Source organism: Dendrobates tinctorius, unplaced genomic scaffold (genome assembly GCF_039654945.1).
Source record: "Dendrobates tinctorius isolate UK_male_01 unplaced genomic scaffold, ASM3965494v1 ptg000021l, whole genome shotgun sequence".
Taxonomy (NCBI): Eukaryota; Metazoa; Chordata; class Amphibia; order Anura; family Dendrobatidae; genus Dendrobates; species Dendrobates tinctorius.
Window position 1 is genome coordinate 2,606,955 of NW_027361689.1, and position 15,567 is coordinate 2,622,521.

Below are 15,567 nucleotides of genomic sequence, written 5' to 3' on the forward strand. Positions count from 1 at the left end.
TGTACGTTATAAACTTCTGTGAAGCCCTTGTGAGTTCAAAGTTCTCACCACATATCTAGATAAGTTCCTTGGGGGGGGGGGTCTAGTTTCCAATATGGAGTAACTTGGGGGGGGGGTTTCCACTGTTTTGGTACATCAGGGGCTCTCCAAACGCGACATGGCGTCCGATCTGAATTCCAGCCAATTTTGCATTGTAAAAGTCAAACGGCGCACCTTCCCTTCTGCCATGCGCCGAAACAGTGGCTTCCCCCCATATATCAGGTATCAGCGTACTCAGGACAAATTGCACAATAACTTTTGCAGGCCAATTTCTCCTGTTACCCTTGGTAAAATAAAAAAAATTGAACCTGAAGTATTTTTTTTAGTGAAAAAAGTTAAATGTTCATTTTTTTTTTTTTTTTTACATATTCAAAAAATTCCTGTGACGCACCTAAAGGGTTAATAAACTTCTTGAATGTGGTTCTGAGCACCTTAAGGGGTGCAGTTTTTAGAATGGTGTCACTTTTGGGTATTTTCTATCATATAGACCCCTCAAAGTGGTTTCAAATGTGATGTGGTCCTAAAAATAAAATAGTGTTGCAAAAATGAGAAATCGCTGGTCAACTTTTAACCCTTATAACTTCCTAACAAAAAAAAATTTTGTTTCCAAAATTGTGCTGATGTAAAGTAAACATGTGGGAAATGTTACTTATCAAGTTTTTTGTGTGCCGTATCTCTGTGATTTAAGGGCATAAAAATTCAAAGTTGGAAAATTGCGAAATTTTCAAAATTTTCGCCAAATTTCCGTTTTTTTCACAAATAAATGCAAGTTATTTGAATGAAATTTTACTACTAACATGAAGTACAGTATGTCATGAGAAAACTGTCAGAATCACCGGGATCCATGGAAGCGTTTCAGAGTTATTACCTCATAAAGGGACAGTGGTCAGAATTGTAAAAATTGGCCTGGTCATTAACGTGCAAACCACCCTTGGGGCTTAAGGGGTTAAGAAATGAAGGTCAGTCAGTCCGAAAAATTGGGAAAACTTTGAAAGTGTCCCTAAGTGCAGTGGCAAAAGCCATCAAGCGCTACAAAGAAACTGGCTCACATGAGGACCGCCCCAGGAAAGGAAGACCAAGAGTCACCTCTGCTGCGGAGGATAAGTTCATCCGAGTCACCAGCCTCAGAAATCGCAGGTTAACAGCAGCTCAGATTAGAGACCAGGTCAATGCCACACAGAGTTCTAGCAGCAGACACATCTCTACAACAGCTGTTAAGAGGAGACTTTGTACAGCAGGCATTCATGGTAAAATAGCTGCTAGGAAACCACTGCTAAGGACAGGCAACAAGCAGAAGAGACTTGTTGGGGCTAAAGAACACAAGGAATGGACATTAGACCAGTGGAAATCTGTGCTTTTGTCTGATGTGTCCAAATTTGAGATCTTTGGTTCCAACCACCGTGTCTTTGTGCGACGCAGAAAAGATGAACGGATGGACGCTACATGCCTGGTTCCCACCGTGAAGCATGGAGGAGGTGTGATGGTGTGGGGGTGCTTTGCTGGTGACACTGTTGGGGATTTATTCAAAATTGAAGGCATACTGAACCAGCATGGCTACCAGAGCATCTTGCAGCGGCATGCTATTCCATCCGGTTTGCGTTTAGTTGGACCATTATTTTTATTTTTCAACAGGACAATGACCCCAAACACACCTCCTGGGTGTGTAAGGGCTATTTGACCAAGAAGGAGAGTGATGGGGTGCTACGCCAGATGACCTGGCCTCCAGTCACCAGACCTGAACCCAATCGAGATGGTTTGGGGTGAGCTGGACCTCAGAGTGAAAGCAAAAGGGCCAACAAGTGCTAAGCATCTCTGGGAACTCCTTCAAGACTGTTGGAAGACCATTTCCGGTGACTACCTCTTGAAACTCTTCAAGAGAATGCCAAGAGTGTGCAAAGCAGTAATCAAAGCAAAAGGTGGCTACTTTGAAGAACCTAGAATATAAGACACACAGTATTTTCAGTTGTTTCACACTTTTTTGTTAATTATATAATTCCACGTGTTAATTCATAGTTTTGATGCCTTAAGAGTGAATCTACAATTTTCATAGTCATGAAAATAAAGAAAACTCTTTGAATGAGAAGGTGTGTCCAAACTTTTGGTCTGTACTGAATATATGTAATCGATATTATACAGTGTATTACATATTTACAATTTATTACAGTTTGTGTTCTAAAGTTGTATTCCAATAAATATATATTATGTTCAATCTAAATATCTTGATTATCTAATATATAAAGCTCAATGTGGGTGTGTACAGTTGTGGCCAAAAGTATTGACACCCCCTGCAATTCTGTCAGATAATACTCAGTTTCTTCCTGAAAATGACGGCAAACACAAATTCTTTGGTATTATCTTCATTTAATTTGTCTTAAATGAAAAAACACAAAAGAGAATGAAGCAAAAAATTGATCATTTCACACAAAACTCCAAAAATGGGACAGACAAAAGTATTGGCACCCTCAGCCTACTACTTGGTTGCACAACCTTTAGCCAAAATAACTGCGACCAACCGCTTCCGGTAACCATCAATGAGTTTCTTACAATGCTCTGCTGGAATTTTAGACCATTCTTCTTTGGCAAACTGCTGCAGGTCCCTGATATTTGAAGGGTGCCTTCTCCAAACTGCCATTTTTAGATCTATCCACAGGTGTTCTATGGAGTTCAGGTCTGGACTCATTGCTGGCCACCTTAGAAGTCTCCAGTGCTTTCTCTCAAACCATTTTCTAGTGCTTTTTGAAGTGTGTTTTGGGTCATTGTCCTGCTGGAAGACCCATGACCTCTGAGGGAGACCCAGCTTTCTCACACTGGGCCCTACATTACATAATGCCATGCACACGGTCAAGCAGTCCAGTGCCAGAGGCAGCAAAGCAACCCCAAAACATCAGGGAACCTCCGCCATGTTTAACTGTAGGGACCGTGTTCTTTTCTTTGAATGCCTCTTTTTTTCTCCTGTAAACTCTGTTGATGCCTTTGCCCAAAAAGCTCTACTTTTGTCCCATGTGACCAGAGAACATTCTTCCAAAACGTTTTAGGCTTTTTCAGGTAAGTTTTGGCAAACTCCAGCCTGGCTTTTTTATGTCTCGGGGTAAGAAGTGGGGTCTTCCTGGGTCTCCTACCATACAGTCCCTTTTCATTCAGACGCCGACAGATAGTACGGGTTGACACTGTTGTACCCTCGGACTGCAGGGCAGCTTGATCTTGTTTGGATGTTAGTCGAGGTTCTTTATCCAACATCCGCACAATCTTGCGTTGAAATCTCTTGTCAATTTTTTTTTTCCGTCCACATCTAGGGAGGTTAGCCACAGTGCCATAGGCTTTAAACTTCTTGATGACGCTGCGCACGGTAGACACAGGAACATTCAGGTCTTTGGAGATGGACTTGTAGCCTTGAGATTGCTCATGCTTCCTCACAATTTGGTTTCTCAAGTCCTCAGACAGTTCTTTGGTCTTCTTTCTTTATTTCTCCATGCTCAATGTGGTACACACAAGGACACAGGACAGAGGTTGAGTCAACTTTAATCCATGTCAACTGGCTGCAAGTGGGATTTAGTTATTGCCAACACCTGTTAGGTGCCACAGGTAAGTTACAGGTGCTGTTAATTACACAAATTAGAGAAGCAGCACATGATTTTTCGAACAGTGCCAATACTTTTGTCCACCCTCTTTTTTATGTTTGGTGTGGAATTATATCCAATTTGGCTTTAGGACAATTCTTTTTGTGTTTTTTCATTTAAGACAAATTAAATGAAGATAATACCAAAGAATTTGTGTTTGCAATCATTTTCAGGAAGAAACTGAGTATTATCTGACAGAAATGCAGGGGTGTCAATACTTTTGACCACAACTGTATGCATGTATGTATGTCCGGGATTGGCATCCGCACCGTCGCAGCTACAGCCACAAAATTTGGCAGTCACACGTCTGGACCCCGAGAGTGTCCTAAGCTATGTTGTGAGGCGAAATTTTAACCCCGCGCGTTCCAATTTACCAAACAATTTTGCCCCTATCTACATAATGGGGAAAAAGTGTGCGTATCAAGCCCCGCCCCTCATTATGATGTCACAATGGTTGCCATGGCGACGCTGATGTCATCATAGGTTGCAAGCCCAGCCGTTCATTATGATGTCATAATGGTTGACTATGGGATGGAGGATGTGTGATGGGTATATGGGCACTGGACTATGGGATGGAGGATGCGTGATGGGTATATGGGCACGGGCCTATGGGATGGAGGATAATTATAATTTGCTATAACTAACCACAGTTAGTTACTATGCCCAGGCAGCGCCGGGCTCTTCAGCTAGTTGTATCATAAAAATGATTCAATGTCTGATGTTCACATTGTACTACAATACATTTTTCACTTAAATATAAGCAATATATGTGGGAGTCGGAGTCGTGGAATCGGTGTAAGGGAAATTGAGGAGTCGGAGTCGCAGGTTTGGCTTACCGACTCCACAGCCCTGCTCACAACCCCTCTGTCGATCTGACCAGCTCCACTACCTTCAGTAATAACCAGAGGGGGGCCAGAAAGCAAATTCACAACAGACATTACTGTAATGTGTCAGATCGCTGATGTGACACTTTGCAGTGCTAGATCAGCGATCTGACAGGCACTGCTGCAGGCTGTCTCAGCAGGCACGGAGAAAGACACCTCCCTGCAGGACCCCGCGGCCATATTGCATCCGGGGGCCTGCATGGAGGAGGCCCTCGGAACAGCACGATCACATCGCGCTGTTCCAAGGGGCTTAAGGAAGCATGCAGGGAAGCCCCTACCTGCGTGATTCTTCCCTGTGCCCCCGGTACACTGCGATCATGTTTAATCAGCTACACGCGGCCACGATCAGAGGCGCTTCCCCCCCCCCCCATGAGCACCACTGATCGCAGTGACGTACTATCCCGTCCCCGGGCATACGGGCCCGGGTACCGTGGAAGGGATAGTACGTCAGATGGCAGAAAGGGGCTGTTGCCAGCCATGTATGGTTCATCAAAATGGAGGCCGCAGCAATCTGGAGAATAGAAATTTTGTGACACTGAAATAGAATTATCCCCAATAGTGCCACTATGGATGACACCTCACCACGGCTGGAATGTGACATTACCATGTATGAGGACTGTAAACAGTGAAACAGCAGCAGGAACAGAGGCAACCTTATTTACAAGGCCTGGAATAAATCTTTGAAAAGTGATTTTTTTCTTTTTTAGAGCAATACAAATAATTGTTTTTCAAAAAATAATGCCGGCTAACATACCCATCTGGGTGAAGGATTGTCCAAGTAACGGTGGCAGCGAGTTGATGTCTATGAACTTGGTTCGCTTAGGAGCCGACGACTCTGTAGACATTGCACATGGAAGTGGTCTTTTGCTAGGATATGAAGACTTTACATTTGAAGAACTTTGGTCTTTAGAACTACCTGAAAAAGAACATAAAATGTCTTACAGCAAGACGATATTGTGATGTACACTACATACACTTTCAATAGCTGCCTCCCAACAGTCGTTTGTCCTGACTCGCTATACATGGCTTCTCAGCTGAGATCAGTGCACGTCTTCTCTATGAGGGGAGTAAACCGATCTCAGACACCACGGTCGGCCGTTGGCTACCTTAAGAATACCGGTCATGTTAAAACTCAACATACTTGATCCATTTTCTTTCCACAGCTGCTAAACAATCACTAGACAAGGAGCTAGCACATTAGATGCTCGGCAGCTCCCACTGAAACGGTTGGGTTTTTATAATTTTAGCCTTCCGTACATGGTCACTGGAAGTGAGCAATATAAAAAAAAATTATGTTTTGCAGGATCTTGGACCGGCAACCATGTTGGTAGTCCTTGGCTACTGGACTAGAATCCGACAAACCTCCTACCTGCAGGCTTTTCTGATTAGCACATCCTCTTAATGTTGCAGCACAGCGCAAGCGAGACGGCCTATCACAAGAAACAATGGGGATGCTGCGGGTAGGAGTATGCAGGGATACCAATGTGACCAGGTTCCAGCAAACCTTTTGGCTGAACTCTAGTGCCCAGAATTACAAGTATATTTAATAGATGTATATATAAAAAAAAAACAAAAAACAATATAACAACTGTCATCATATCAAAAGTTAGCAGTTTTTGCCCTTCTTTTATTCCGGCTGCTCCCAAGAGTATTCAGATTTTTGTTTTTCTAAAAATCATACGGTTCCAGAGATATGAACCTGTTTATTTTATGTTCTTTACAAGGGGGCATGGCCCATAGGGTAATAATCAGCAGACTTAAAACATGCCCCTGAGGATCATGAGAGCCACGCCCCCTTAGTAAAGAACATAAAAGCTCCATATTTCTGAAACCACAAGGCTGATTTTTAGAAAAACAAATCTGACTACTTCGGGATGGAAGCAGCAGGAATAAAATAGAACAAAAACTTTCCACTTTGAATCTGTTGACAGGACCGCCTTAAAAAGCATTAATTATCAAACCCCTACGTACAGCCCAGTTCTTACCTGACCTGTCTTGCATATGTAGATTATTTCTTTGTAGCTCAGAACCACATTTTATAGTAAACTGATATTCAAGGTAATCTGGGACATACACTGCCGAAAATACATGTAATGATAGTGACCAAGTCTATAGCCAAAAAACAAAAACATACAGGTGAAGAAAAAAAAAATATATAATTTCCCAAGTATCACAGACTTTATCTCACTTTCTGTAAGACTTGAGGAAACTTCTGGGTTATCCCCTACAAATTTCCAGGCTTCTTCCTCTGAAGCAAACTTCTTGTACCTTGCCGCTGGAAACCGATTTACTTGTTCTTTACATTCTGCCCTAGAAGAAGAAAAAAAAAAAAAAAATAGTTGCAAAATTTTGCACATTAACATAACTCTAGTGCAGCAATTAACACCTTTATGATTGAGCCAGATGCATACCAGCACGTACGCCTGGTGCGTCTATACCCATACAGTGAGGGGGGAGAATCTGCAGCTGCATATCCCTCCTCCCAGGTCTGCCATTTACAAAGTTGCTCAAGACAGATTTAAAAGGGGCCGATCTTTTTTAAGGAAATATTGGTCCCCAGTTGCTGTTTGGTATAAAACAAACAAGCCGAGCCATGCCCCGGGTCCATTGCCGAGTCTCTGACCCTGCTCCCAGTGTCTGCGGCATGGACGTCATGTTGAGAACGCAGCAGCCAATCACTGAGCTCAGTGGACCTGCCAATGAGCGCCCTATTCAGATGCGCCGAGATCACAGATCGGCTGCCACACTATTGATATGATGTCTGCGCCGCAGCCAATGCCCGACACCAGCAGCAAGGGCAGAGACTCATCAGTGGACCCAGGGATGGTAAGTGTGGCTTGGTTTGTTTTATACCAAGCTCTGCTCGGGAGACAGAGTTCCTGTAAGGTGACAACCCCTTTATTAGTGGCTGAGGAAGTTTCTACACCTGCATACAGAAGGGGAACAGGCGGCTTCTGGCAGACGAGGCCCGATGGCTGCACATCTTGCGGCGGCGATGTCAATTTCCCCTTGGAAATTACTATTACAAGGTTCTTTATATATTCACGTTTGTACTTTACCAGTAGGGTCACTTTAAGGTCGTGCTCACACTACTTTTTTGGTGCGATTTCCCAATAACATGGCCATGTTTTTGGAAAATGGCAGCAAGAAAACGCATAGTGTGAATATGGCATAAACGTTGCAGCCAGAAACAGCCAAGTCCCACAGGAGCCGGGCTCACATCGCTGTTAGAAAGTCAGTCTTTCCGCTCTATATGAGTAATAATTTATTGGCAGGGACAGATCCATCGTATGACAGATACCAGCAGCGCCCAACAGACCCTACTGACTTATAATGGGGTCCCCACTCCATGGTATTCAATAGCCCTGGGAGCAGTGTGGGTCATTTTCTTACCAGGTCTTGTAGACTCCGGGATTGCGTCCTTTCCGCACAGCATAAAACATTCTGGCGGCTGAACTCCGGGCACGAGATAACGCCGTACACAGCAGATGAGCTGAAGAGAAGATGCCTGTTGGAATCTTGAACATATCCTATTGAAGAGGCTACGCTGGACCAGCCGTGCTAGGGGGCACACGAACACCGCACATCCTGCAGAGAGAAGGCAATCGTCATCACATGTTCACAATAATGTCTCAGTGTACGATACTGAAATGGGGGATTCTGGAAACAAGAAGCGATTACCCAATAAGACAGGCGATTTCTAGAACAGTGGGGGGGGTCTGCCCACAGAGACCCCCCACCGATCGTAAGAATGGGGCACTGTTGTGCGCATGTTAGACCGCCACTTCATTCATTCTCTATGGACTTGCTGGAGATCGTTGAGCAATGTTCGGCACTCTCCAGAGGAATGGGTGGCGGGCCAACATATGCACTTCCAATTTATTCATATGGGTGACAAAAACGCCCCATGCTAGCGATCGACGGGGGTCAAAGTGGTTGAACTCTCAACCATTCTCAAAGTGATCACCTATCCTGAGAATCCTGGTATTATACCAGTATGTGAAAGGCGGTACAAAAGTAGTGTCAACTTAAAAGTGGCCATATACATTCAAGTAGGCCAACCCTGCCAATTGGCCAAAAATGTAACATGTATTGGGGTTGCATAAAAGTGCCCATACAGAGGACACAGCTGCCGGCTGAATACTTGACTGGTCGACACCTGCCTCCAAACACAAAGGAATGCTCAGCTTCTCCATATGGCGACATATTAAACATAAGAACCCAAGCACCATGTGGGCTGTTCATAACAGCTACTTCCATCCTACGGACAACAGGATGTCATCTCCGAGTCTCTGACCGCTTCATCGTCCTTCACTTCCCCGTAGGCGGCGCTGCCTTCCTGCACTTGATTGACATTGGGCACAGAGTCTATGCAGTGTGACGTCATCTTTGCCTATGGCTAAAGTTTGTGCCCAGTTGGGCATTCACTGGCCAAAAGAAGAGCAGGGCACACCACTGCCGAGTTGCCTAAACGCTTAGTTTCATGCTGCACATGCACCGGCCAAAAAGAAAGCAGCACATGCGCAAGATGTCAGCCATAGAATGGCCTCCTATAATTGGTAAACAGTCTTCTATTGAATGTATTGTCTGTATATGGTCCCGCTTCATTGTACTGTGTTGTGGAATATGTTGCCGCTACCTAAATTAAAATTATTTTGTTTATGCCAGTTAATTTGGTGCAAATTTTGCCTTTCCGTGCTAAAATGTTGCAGTTGGAAAAAAATAAAACATGATTTTTTGCTTTACTTTGCACATAAGATGTGTGCACCACTTAGAAAAAATTGGAGCAAAAACTGGCGATGAACATGAGACAAAAGAATTATGAGCAGCCCCAGCATTAAAGGGTTATCGGGTCCTAGAAGAAAAAGTCTGAAGTCACTGTGCGATGTTTCCACTGTCACAATTCCCCGTGCGTGTGGGTGGTCATGTGACCATAGAGGCGAATGCAACTATGAAAATTGTATACATGCGGCCACGTGATCGCCCACTCACATGAAGGATTGGGCACACGGTCACAATTCCGTAGTCGCTTGGTGCCCCCCGATTATTTGCAATTTATACAACCCACTTTTAGTGTCGTTTTGTGCTATTTGCTGACTTTTTGTGCCAAATTCTACAAAATGATGTAAACCGTTCACGAATTGGGAGCAAGATGAAAAAAAAACAAACAAAAAAAACAGGGAAACACGTACAGAGAATCAGGCGCAAATATGAAAATCACTAAGGGGGAGAAGCAAATTGGAGACACAGCAATGAGGATTCCGAGCCACAGAGCGATTACAGACTTGTCTTCAGAGACAGGACAACCCCTAATGATGAAGATTAGAGATGAGGGGATCGGGCCAAGCTCTAATTTGCCTGTTTGAGTGGATTTTCTTGGGAAATTTGATTTACAGAGAAGTTGTTCTCCATGAATTGAATGCCCCGGGGTCTGGCGAGACCTCGGAGCAGAGTGCACAGCTCTTCCCGGTCACCTGCCTTGTCCGATCATCTTATCCGCAGCTCACACTGAAATCCCTGGGCCTCTTTATGCAAGGATGGGACGTTCAGGTGAGTGCGGCTTAGAAGGGTCTCATCAGATTCAGCTCTTATGTTGCTGATAATATACAAAGAGTGCCCAGAGTGGGGGACAAGCCGGAGACGAGGGGCCACAGACAGAAGACGAGGGGCCAGAAGGAGGGACAGCCAAGAGGCGAGGGGCAAGAAGGGGGGACAGGACAGCCAGGGGCCACAGCCAGGAGATGAGGGGCCAGAAGGATGGACAGTCAGGAGCCAGAAGGTGGGACACGCAGGAGACGAGGGGCCAGAAGGGAGAGGGGACAGCCAGGAGACGAAGGGCCAAAGGGGGGAGGGGACAACCAGGAGCCAGAAGGTGGGACACACAGGAGACGAGGGGTCAGAAGGAAGAGGTGACAGACAGGAGACGAGGGGACAGCCAGGTGAAGAAGGGCCAGAAGGATGGACAGTCAGGAGACGAGGGGCAAGAAGAGGAGACAGCCAGGGGTCACAGCCAGGAGACGAGGGGCCAGAAGGTGGGACAGCCAGGGGACGAGGGGCCAGAAGGGGGAGGGGACCTCCAGGAGACGAGGGGCCACAGCCAGGAGATGAGGGGCCAGAAGGATGGACAGTCAAGAGCCAGAAGGTGGGACACGCAGGAGACGAGGGGCCAGAAGGGGGAGGGGACAGCCAGGGGCCGAGGGGCCAGAAGATGAGGGGTCAGATGGATGGACAGTCAGGAGCCAGAAGGTGGGACACGCAGGAGACGAGGGGCCAGAAGAAGGGCCAGAAGGGGGGGGGGAATACCCGGGTCCACAGCCAGGAGAGGAGTGGACGAAGATTTGGCAACTGTAGACATTTGTAATATCACAGAACTCAGTTTCCTGTGAATACATTCATCCATCTGTAATCAAGAGCGACCACCATCATGTGTGACCCCCGAAGTCATCACTGTGCTGACAAAGCAGATCAGGCACAATGTGCAGCATACAGCACGGCCTTATGTACAGGGATCTGCAGGTTATAGATGGGAACCTACAAGCCCCCTCATACACTAACAGGAGCATGCTGGGAGTTGTAGTTTCACCAGCCCACGGAGTGGCAGACTGCACAGTCTGGCTCTCGGTCAGTGTGGCTCCGGCTGGGGGGCGCTATCATTAGCTGTCTCTGCTGAGAGCCGTCCCTGTGCGAGCGGCTGCTTTCCCCGCACAAACCTCCTCCACAGCTTCCTGTCTGATTGGCCGCCAGTAGCGGAGGTCAGCTGACCCTAATAACAGCAAGTGCGAGCACGCGGACTACGGAAAGAGATGAGAGCCAAATCAGTGCCAGCGCGCGTGTAGGGGGCGGGGCGGTATGCATGGATCCTGTACACACACACACAGGAGCGCTCTGCGGCCGATTCACTGTATAATCAAGCTTCTTGTGTTTGCTGTTAGTGAATGGAAAACTACCACAAAACTACCGCAGAGATCTTCAGAAACTCTCCAAACTATAAGGAATTGTTATTAACCCCTTGGGATGTTCCGTTATTCTCATTCTTCGCTCCTCTTCTTCCTAGAGCCATCATTTTTTTATCTTTCCATTACGATGGCCATGTGCGGTTTGTTTTTTGCAGGACGAGTTGTACTTTTGAACGACAAAATTGTTATTATCATATAATGTACTGGTAAAAAAAAAATCCAAGAGCAGTGACGTTGCAAAAAAAAGTGCAATTCTACAATTGTTTTATGGATTTTTTTTTTTTTTTTTTACCGCGATCACTAAATGCTGAAAGTGACTTGCCATTATGATCCTCCAGGTCATTATGAGTTCATAGACACCAAATATGTCTAGGTTCTTTTTCATTTAAGTGATATTTATCTAGATCACTATAACTTTTATAACTTTGTATGTAACCGCCCTTCTCATGTATAGCACCATGGAATTAATGGCGCTATATAAATAAATAATAATATCATTTTGGTGTGTATACGATCTTTTGATCGCCAGTTATTGCATCTTATTACAATGTGGTGGCGGCCAAAAAAACATAATTCTGACCTTTTTATTTTTTTCTTGCTACACTTTACAGATCTGATTAATTCCTTTTCTATCTTGACAGATCGGGCGATTCTGAACACGGCGATACCAAATATGTGTATTTTTTATTTTGGTTTTATTTTGACTGCGGCAAAAGGGTGCTGATTTGAACATTTCTATGTTTTTTTAATATTTTTAAAAAACATTTTTTTACACCTTTTCCTTGCTTCAATAGTCTCCTTAGGAGACTCGAAGCTGCGATCTTCTGATCACTTGTGCTACACATTGTGCTTCAGCCCTGCTATGCGTAGCAGAAATTCTCATCTGCTATGAACGCCGGTCACAGAGTGGCGCTCATAGCAGATCGGCAATGACAAGCATGGTGGGCTCCTGCAGACCTCTGGTTGTCATGCTAACCCATTGTCACCCCACGATCATGTGACAGGGGCGCCAATAGGCGGGGTTAGGGACGCTCTTCCAGGGCATGCATGTTGAATCAGAGTTTGACAGCAGCACTTAACATGTTGATCGTGGCTGATCAAAGCAGCTGTCATGTGCCTGAAAAGATGCGGGCTCAGCGCTAGAGCCCGCATCAAATAGAGGGATGTGACCTATGACATATAGGTACGTCAGAGGTTGTAAAGTTAAAAAACTAAAAGGTTATTCACATCATAGATATTTATGGCCCAGCAGCCATAAGGGAAGAGGAAAAATAGAGACCTTATCCCGCATCCATAAGATATTTCGCTGCAGGATGTGCCCCACAAATGTCAGACATGAGAAACTCTCTGTAAGGAGTTTTCCAACAAGCACAGATCCCCCGACACCTCTGATGGTGGCTCAGGTGTTTATTTTTTTTGCTCACATACATAGCCCCTTTAATTCCGCAGCACTTTACAGACATTATCATCACTGTCCCCATTGGGGCTCATAATCTGGAATTCCTATCAGTATGTCTTTGGAGTGTGGGGGGGGACATATAATGGAGCCCTATGACAGGGTTTATAACACAAACCAAAGAATAGTTATAGACACATAGAATATATATATATATATATTCTATGTGTCTATATCTATTCTTTTGTTTCTTTATTAAACCTGTCAGTGTGAGTTTACTGTATCGTGCACTGAATTGCCGGCTTTGCAAAAGACACCGGGTGCGTATTTCTCGCAGGTCACACGTGTGGTCCGTGTGTAATCCGTATTTTTTGCACACCCATAGACTTGCATTGGCGTATTACGGCCGTAGTACGCTGACAATCGCAGCATGCTGCGAGTGGCACGGAGCGTAGGATACGGATGAGAAATTTACGCCTGGTGCGAGTGACCCCATAGAGAATCATTGGTCCGTGTCTAATGCGTGCTTTTATCGCCTCTCACTCTCCCGTATTCCTCGCCAGTGTGACTCCGGCCTAAGTGCCATTATACACAGGAGATCTGTACTTAGTATGCAGTGTCTGTGTATAGGTAATACAGTGATCAATGACATTATACACAGGGCCTCTATACAGTGCATAGGGTCAGTGTATAGGTAACACACTAACTCACCAATGACATCTCTAGGTGAAGTCCTTCATCTTTCAGCCAGCACAGATCGCCATCACTTCTTTCAGCCAGGGCTCGTCTCTGCAGGAAATAACACAGTTACCTAGAGCTCCGCTTGCAGAACACATTTCTTATTTTTCCCAACTTCTACATTACACCACATGAAGAAAAAAAGGCGACATAGTGTCGCTCTACACAGTAACAGTACCGCCCCGTTTAAAACAGTATATTCAAAAAATAAAATAAATACATCACTACAGTAATAATATCCCTTAATTAGACCCTAGGGTAATAATATCCCCCATCATAGCCCCCCGTGTGTCTCATTCCTGGCTTCAGCCATATGTTCTCCCATCCCACCCTCATGAGTATCCATTCTGCCCCCATACGATCTCTCCATCCTGCCCCATCTGTCTCCATCCTGCCCATGATCCTGCACGATCTGTCTCCAACCCTGCCCCCAGTGTCTCCAGTCATGCCCCCATGTCTTTGATCTACCCCCTGTGTCTCCAATCTGGCCCCGTATCTCCAATCATGCCCGTATCTTATTCTGCCCCTTCCCATGTCTCACTGTCACATTCTGCCCCCATCATGTCCAGCATTCTGCCCCCATCATGACCAGCAATCTGCCCCATCGTGTCCAGCAATCTGCCCCATCGTCACCAGCATTCTGCCCCATCGTCACCAGCATTCTGCCCCAGCCATCGTCACCAGCATTCTGCCCCCATAGTGTCCAGCATTCTGCTCCAGCCATTGTCACCAGCATTCTGCTCCAGCCATCGTCACCAGCATTCTGCCCCCATAGTGTCCAGTATTCTACCCCAGCCATCGTCACCTGCATTCTGCCCCCATAGGGTCTAGCATTCTGCCCCCATAGGGTCTAGCATTCTGCCCCCATAGTGTCCAGCATTCTGCCCCCATAGTGTCCAGCATTCTGTCCCCATTGCCACCAGCATTCTGCCCCCATAGTGTCCAGCATTCTGCCCCCATTGCCACCAGCATTCTGCCCCATCGTGTCCAGCATTCTGCCCCAGCCATCGTCACCAGCATTCTGCCCCAAGTGTCCAACATTCTGCCCCATCGTCACCAGCATTCTGCCCCCATAGTATCCAGCATTCTGCCTCATCGTCACCAGCATTCTGCCATCTGCCCCAGGCCCCCCGCATCGCCGCTCTCAATAAATAAAAAGAAAAAAAAACAAAAACCACAAGCTCTTATCTGGCCACAGTCCAGCGGCTAAGCTCCGGGCGTCCCCCCATGCAGAAGCGCGCGCTCGCCGGCGACTGACAATGACGTCAGACGCCGGCGAGGTGCGCGCTGCGGCGGACATCAGCTGCCAGCCTCCAATTGGCTGGCCGCTGTTAACTATTGACGTGCGGGCCCGCATGTCAATAGCTATCATCTGCCGCAGCACTGAGGGCCCGGTGAGTAGAGGAGACCGGGCCCGATGCGGGCCCCCTCTGCCCACCGGGCCCCATACACCAGTCAGGGCAGTAATGCCGATGGCGGCCCTGGTTCGGCACCTCCAATATTCGAACGGTGACGTCCTCTTCTTTGCAGCCTGTTGTGGCTCCTGCGCAGGCGCACTGCTCTGCCCTGTTGAGGGCAGAGCAGAATACTGCAGTACGCCGGACCTCTGCCAGAGCTTGTGCACTGCAGGACTCTGCTCTACCCTCAACAGGGCAGAGCAGTGCGCCTGCGCAGGAGCCACAACAGGCAGCAGAGGACGGCATCGTATGAAGATTGGAGGCGCCGTACCCGGACCGCAACACCCATCGGACCAGACCAGACCCCCGGGTATAATCTAACTCGTTTTTCTTCTCTTTCAGGTTACAGCGGGGGCTTATCTACAGTACAGCAATACAGAATGCTATAGATCAGCCCCTGATGGCGGTGGCCGCATCTCATAGTCCAAAAAAAGGGTGACAGATTCCCTTTAAAGATTGCCCGGACCTGCAGATGTCACA

At 46.4% G+C, this 15,567-nt stretch overlaps 1 protein-coding gene across 3 annotated transcripts in view; it reads right to left on the bottom strand.

Annotated features, from left to right (window-relative positions):
* LOC141083768 (ribonuclease H1-like) overlaps positions 1–11,373 on the bottom strand; it is a 58,463-nt gene extending 47,090 nt beyond the window's left edge. Inside the window, exons 1-5 of one of the 3 annotated variants that reach the window (XM_073568156.1) lie at positions 11,251–11,373; positions 7,934–8,128; positions 6,729–6,850; positions 6,526–6,615; positions 5,295–5,456 (exon numbers count right to left, since the gene is read on the bottom strand). In XM_073568156.1, coding sequence (XP_073424257.1) covers positions 5,295–5,456; positions 6,526–6,615; positions 6,729–6,850; positions 7,934–8,067 — 508 coding nt within the window. In that variant the 5' untranslated portion in view covers positions 8,068–8,128; positions 11,251–11,373. Of the gene's footprint in view, positions 1–5,294; positions 5,457–6,525; positions 6,616–6,728; positions 6,851–7,933; positions 8,129–11,095; positions 11,209–11,250 lie in introns of those variants that run through there. The other 2 variants (XM_073568157.1, XM_073568158.1) reach the window with 2 other exon arrangements.
* Between the last annotated feature and the right edge of the window lie 4,194 nt (positions 11,374–15,567).